Source organism: Micromesistius poutassou, assembly GCF_964030765.1.
Source record: "Micromesistius poutassou genome assembly, chromosome: 11".
Classification (NCBI taxonomy): domain Eukaryota; kingdom Metazoa; phylum Chordata; class Actinopteri; order Gadiformes; family Gadidae; genus Micromesistius; species Micromesistius poutassou.
The window spans coordinates 14,407,218-14,413,214 of NC_140281.1; the positions used below are offsets into that span (position 1 = coordinate 14,407,218).

At 45.4% G+C, this 5,997-nt stretch overlaps 1 protein-coding gene across 2 annotated transcripts; it reads left to right on the plus strand.

Moving 5' to 3' along the window:
- The first annotated feature begins 2,829 nt into the window (after positions 1 to 2,829).
- myca (MYC proto-oncogene, bHLH transcription factor a) lies at positions 2,830 to 5,695 on the plus strand. Of its 2 annotated transcripts, none has more exons than XM_084475072.1 (3): positions 2,830 to 3,046; positions 3,556 to 4,304; positions 4,657 to 5,695. In XM_084475072.1, the coding sequence occupies exons 2-3, from the start codon at positions 3,578 to 3,580 to the stop codon at positions 5,328 to 5,330; spliced, it is 1,401 nt and encodes a 466-aa protein (XP_084331198.1). In that variant the 5' UTR covers positions 2,830 to 3,046; positions 3,556 to 3,577; the 3' UTR covers positions 5,331 to 5,695. The 2 variants fall into 2 exon arrangements, with proteins under 2 accessions (XP_084331198.1, XP_084331199.1); XM_084475073.1 differs by having other exon boundaries at positions 4,660 to 5,695.
- The last annotated feature ends 302 nt before the right edge of the window (positions 5,696 to 5,997 follow it).

Here is a 5,997-nt window from a genome sequence, read left to right on the forward strand (position 1 = left end):
TTGAGTCAGTTATGCTTGTCCATAAAAGTAAACATTTAATAAGTACATGTTATCTATGCAATGTATGTGTACTACAAAATGAAGTACACTTCCATTTAGTATGAAGTTCAACCTGTGCAGACCTTGGTGATAGAACGTAACACCTTTGTGCTGGGTGTCAAACACAATAGCCACTACACTGCCCAGCCAGTTCCTGATTATTATGAAGAATCTACCTCATAGGCTATATTTTGTACAAATTATTTACTTGTTTAATAAACTTATTTGTAACAACACTTTGGGAATCAAACCTAATAGCTTGGCTCTTGGAGTCTATAATGCACAGAGCCACTAAACTACATAGACAATAAACTCAATATAATTATAGAAGTAACTGAAAAATAATCCTTATTCACTCTCATAGGAAATAATACATAGTGACCATCGCTATGTATTATCACAGTTTCTCACTTCATGTTGAGAACATCACCTCGTTACTATTCAGGCCAGGCTATATCATGGCCAACACATGTATATTGGTAGGGCTTTACAGTGTCTTAAAATAAAATAATACATTTTAGATGCTCTTCAATTTCAAGTACACCTACATCTTATGAGACTATGTTACTTTAATAAAGTGTAGCATATATATATAGTAGGATATAGTAGTATAAAGTATTGGAGTATGTATAAAGTATAGTTGTATATAGTAAAATAAAATGTAATTGAGTACAAAAGAAAAAGTATAGTATAATTTGCAGTTAAAACAAAGATAGATAGATCAGAGAGATCTTTATTTTACAAACCCTGAAACCAACTCCTACAACATAACCCTTACGCTAATACTGAACTCTAAAACAAGATGTTTAACCAAAAACTGACCCTAAAACCCAAATACAAAACCTAACCCTGAACCAGACCCTAAAACCCAAATACAAAACCTAACCCTGAACCAGACCCTAAAACCCAAATACAAAACCTAACCCTGAACCAGACCCTAAAACCCAAATACAAAACCTAACCCTGAACCAGACCCTAAAACCCAAATACAAAACCCTAAAACTTATGAAACATTATCCCTAAAGCAGACATTAAAACTAAACCAAAAACCAAACCCCAATACGAAACCCTATCCTAAAACCAGACCCTAAAACTAAACCAAAAACCAAACCCTAAAACGAAAAACCTAATTCTAGGGTATAAGGTTTCCTATTTGGGTTAGGTTTCATGGTTAGATTTTTGGTTCTTAGGATTATTTTGAGAGTTAGTGTTAGCTTTGAAAGTTAGGGTTTGGTTTTAGGGTTAAGATTTTGAGAAGCTCATTTGATTCCACTCATTTTTCTATAGGGGATGTTATTTTGGTTTTGGATTGTAAACTCCCATTTACCCTTTTGAATATAATAAAACATATTTCCACAAAATATTAGACTTCTACTTCACATTGTAGCAGCATGTTCCTAATGACGCAGTATAACTGCATTTCATTTTGTCTTTGATCAGGGTAATTTTGCCACTTTGAGATGTTTTCACTCTTCTCCTTGAAAAACATTCGGAAAAGTGTGATAAGAGTGAACACTGATCTTAAACCTAGAAAACATTGATCAACGTTTATTTAAGTACCTTTGGGGTTTCAACAAATATAATGTATAGGTTCAAGAATGTACTTTCCAGAGATCTACCTCAAACGTCTAAACTTTAAAGTGTTGCGATAGTTACTTTTCATCATTAAACTGGAGCAATTATGTTGCAACCATTTTTGTAATTTGAGCTCTGTGTTTGTCATTGCACTTAAATAGATTTTTAAATTATGTTTTCTGTATTGAATATACTGTCCTGTCATTTCTGCTCTAAATTTCGCTGAGCGCCAGGCAGTGTGCTATCCTACCAGCAGAGGGCGCAGTAGGACCGTCTAACCAGGGGAGGGCGGCTTGTCTCGCAGCAGACGCTCTGCTGTCTGCCCACACTCTGAGGGTTATTTTCCTGAGTCCAACCGAGTTTTATCAAAACACAGCGGGGTGTAATCCAAACATGTACATTCATTTTACTGTTTTTTTTCCTTCAACAGCAGGCTCCATTAAATCACACATTAAACACAATTATTTTGTTTCACTGTTCTATTCAAATCTAGACAGAAAAAAGCACCTGTCGTAGTGAATGTATCATTCCGTATTGCATTGCAGCACTGTTATATAGCCTAAATTAATAAACCATATAGCCGTTTACACTGAATCAAAAATCAGTGTGTTCAAACGAATGTTTATTCATTTAATGATGTGTGTGTCTGCACTACATATGGCACCGGCATATTGGATAATCATTAAATAGCTGTAAAAATTCCAAGAATATGAGTCGATTTTTATTGGGCATTGAATTGTAAAGTCTACTATCGTTTGTGTTGTTATAGTGTGTGTTTAAGGAGGGGGTGTCTTTTAGGAAGAACTCCAAGTGAAAGGCAAATTCTTGTTATGAGAGGTTACCACCCCACCGTACTACAGTGGTATTATTATTACCAACCACTTTACTACAGTACTACTTCGTCAGTAGGCGTCAATGGACTCCTTTGCCACAACTTACTACTCCCAAATTTGTCTGCCTCCACGACAAGTAGTCCCCCATTTCAAAGATTACTTATACACACTAAATATCCACAAATACACTCATCTTCGATTCGAGTGTTAATTTATAGCACAACCCGTGGAGAATATATGTGTTTTCATTAAGACCTAAATCCATTGCTTATTTAGCGGGAAAGCTCGCGCGGAGGGATACAGTCCACATAGAGTAACGCTGCCTTCTTATTGCAGCCGGTCGCGCCTCAGCTGTGATTTCCATGCAGCTCGTGAACGGCTTCACTCCACAGCCGCTGTACGTCCAGCTTTTCTACTAACACAAACGCACGCCTCCTCCGTCTCCACTGACAGTACGAGCGAGAATTTTCCGCCTCAAGCCAGAACTGGATTAACGTTTCTTTCTTGCTGGAATACTTGCACTTTTAGCGTATTTTGGGTCCGGGTTCTAAACCCCACTTCTCAGACCCACACCGGGTGTCAACCGTTTCTCGCTCACGGTAAGAGGAGGAATTTAGCAGCGTATTGGACACATGGCGCTACGCCTCAGCGTTTTGCCTGGTTTAAACCCTTATCTCTGGCTTAGTGTGTAACGTTACTACTGCTGCATTGTGTGTGTGTGTGTGTGTGTGTGTGTGTGTGTGTGTGTGTGTGTGTGTGTGTGTGTGTGTGTGTGTGTGTGTGTGTGTGTGTGTGTGTGTGTGTGTGTGTGTGTGTGTGTGTGTGTGTGTGTGTGTGTGTGTGTGTGTGTGTGTGTTGCAGCATGTCTGTGTACTGCATGTTTTAGTTAGTTTCAGCCACGCATCGAGCACCTGCTGACTACAGAAGTGCATGCATGCCGGCAGCGCATGCCTACCGGCAGCGCATGCCTGCTCGGTGTTTTGAACTGTCTGCCATGTGAACACTGCTGCACTTCGACGCGTGCCCAACACACCTTGTCGCAGCGTTTACACACATCACTTAGACGTGACTAATTAATACTAACTACAACCTCTCCGTCTCCTTTCAGTTTCTCGACGTTTAGGGCAGCCATGCCGCTGAACTCTTCCTCAGGGGCTACCGCGACGAGTAAAAACTATGACTACGACTACGACTCCCTGCAGCCCTACTTCTACTACGACAACGAGGAGGAGGACTTCTATCACCACAACCAGCAGCCCCAGCCGCCGGCTCCCAGCGAGGACATCTGGAAGAAGTTCGAGCTGCTGCCCACCCCGCCCCTCTCCCCAAGCCGCAGACCCTCTCTCTCCAGCCTCTTCCCCTCCACGGCCGACCAGCTGGAGATGGTCACGGAGTTTCTGGGGGACGACGCGGTGAACCAGAGCATCATCTGCGACTCTGACTACTCCCAGACCTTCCTCAAGTCCATCATCATCCAGGACTGCATGTGGAGCGGCTTCTCTGCCGTGGCCAAGCTCGAGAAAGTAGTGTCGGACCGTCTGGCGTCGCTTCACGCGGCGCGCAGGGACTCTGCCTCCTCCACGGGGGGGAGTAGCCCCGCGTCCGAATGTCCGTCGGTGAGACTCAACACAAACTACCTGCAAGACCTCAACACGTCCGCGGAGGAGTGCATCGACCCCTCCGTGGTCTTCCCCTACCCCATTGCCGAGACGCCCAAGCCCAGTGTTGCGGTGCTACCGCAGACCCCCACCACCACCACCACCGCCATCAGCACCAGCTGCACTGCCTCCCCACGGGACCTGTCACTGGATACCCCCCCCAACAGTAGCGGCAGTAGCAGCAGCTGCAGCGACTCAGGTAGGCTCAACACCGGCTAGCGGTTATCTCTGATCTTGTGTTTACTAATGAAGATGAATGCGGGAGAGGGAGGGAGGGAGGATGTAGGGCGGGTGCGGCCGAGGCGAGCTGGTGCGGTTCCAACCACTTGGGTGAGTGGTTGGGACGTGTTTCTTCTGTTCCTGCTGGGAGGGGTACTGTTGGTTGTTATGATGCGCTGCACTGTAGTGGACAGGTATGTCGTTGGGCTGTGGGGAGTGTCTGAAACAGCTGATCCCGGGGAAGATCGCACACGTTTCCTAGCCTTATTCCTTAAAAGCTTCCCTGAAAGTCTAGGATGTTTGTTTACCTTCTGCTCATCCATCTCTTTCAGAAGACGAGGGTGATGATGAGGATGACGACGAGGAAGAGGAGGAAGACGAGGATGAGGACGAGGACGAGGAGGAGATCGACGTGGTGACTGTAGAGAAGAGGCAGCACCTTAAACGCGGCGACTCGTCTCCATCGGACACAAGGCACCCCAGCCCGCTGGTGCTGAAGCGCTGCCACGTCTCCACGCACCAACACAACTACGCCGCTCACCCCTCCACCCGCCACGACCCCCCTGCGCCTGCCACCGCCGCCGCCGTCAAACGCCTCAAGCTGGACAGTGGCAGCTTGCCGCCCTCGCACCATCACCACCACAGCCACCATCACCACCACAGCCACGGGCACGGCCGCGTGCTCAAGCAGATCAGCGGCAACAGGAAGTGCGCCAGCCCGCGCACCTCGGACACGGAGGACTGCGACAAGCGGCGGACTCACAACGTGCTGGAGCGCCAGCGCCGCAACGAGCTCAAGCTGAGCTTCTTCGCACTGCGCGACGAGATACCCGAGGTGGCCAACAACGAGAAGGCAGCCAAGGTGGTGATCCTGAAGAAGGCCACTGAGTGCATCTACGGTATGCAGACGGACGAGCAGCGGCTGGTGTCCGTCAAGGAGCAGCTCCAGAGGAGGAGCGAGGCGCTCAGACAGCGGCTCTGCCTCCTGCAGACCCCCCGGCCCTGAGGCTCCGAGGGTCTTAAGACTTGGCGCTGGTGTTTTTTTATTTTTTTTTTATGCAAGTCGGTTGAGTGTGTACAGGTTATAATGTTGCATGCAAATGCAAGACGGGGATTCTAAAGTTGTGGAGATCTTGTTGGATTTCAACGTTTTCAATACTGCCTCAGACGTTATGGTTGGATTACAATATTTAAAGTTTATTTTTATTAATAAAATATAAAAAGAAAAAATTTGGGGACGCTGCACAGTTGAGCGCCTGACATAAAATATAATTTTTTTATGTTTTGTTTTTCATTATTTTGTAAATAAAATTTCCTATTAAATGTATTTTTGGATCAATTTGACTGGAAGATCTCACCCAGTTGTTTTCAGTGTTCGCTTTTCCATTTTGTTCCTCAATTCAAATATAAAAAATGTTTCCTGAAACTGTCTCTTGGCTTTTCTTTGGTCAGTCACTCATCACATGTTAGCCACTAGTATGACGTCAGATCACATCAATGTCTGCCACTACTAGGAAACACGGTTCTGTGTTTATGTTTACATTTCTTCCGCCTCGTACAACACGCGTGATGCGCCAGGGTCGAGGGTTCATCGAAGAGCCAACAATAGTTGAACTCAGACACGCCACATCCAGTCCTGCGCCCCTGGTGTAGTTATGCTTAATGGTGATCAA

Coding starts and splice junctions, on each gene's coding strand:
- myca (XM_084475072.1), top strand. CDS start 3,578: ATGCCGCTGAACTCTTCCTCAGGGGCTACCGCGACGAGTAAAAACTAT. Junction 4,305..4,656: donor CAGCAGCTGCAGCGACTCAG/GTAGGCTCAACA, acceptor CATCTCTTTCAG/AAGACGAGGGTGATGATGAG.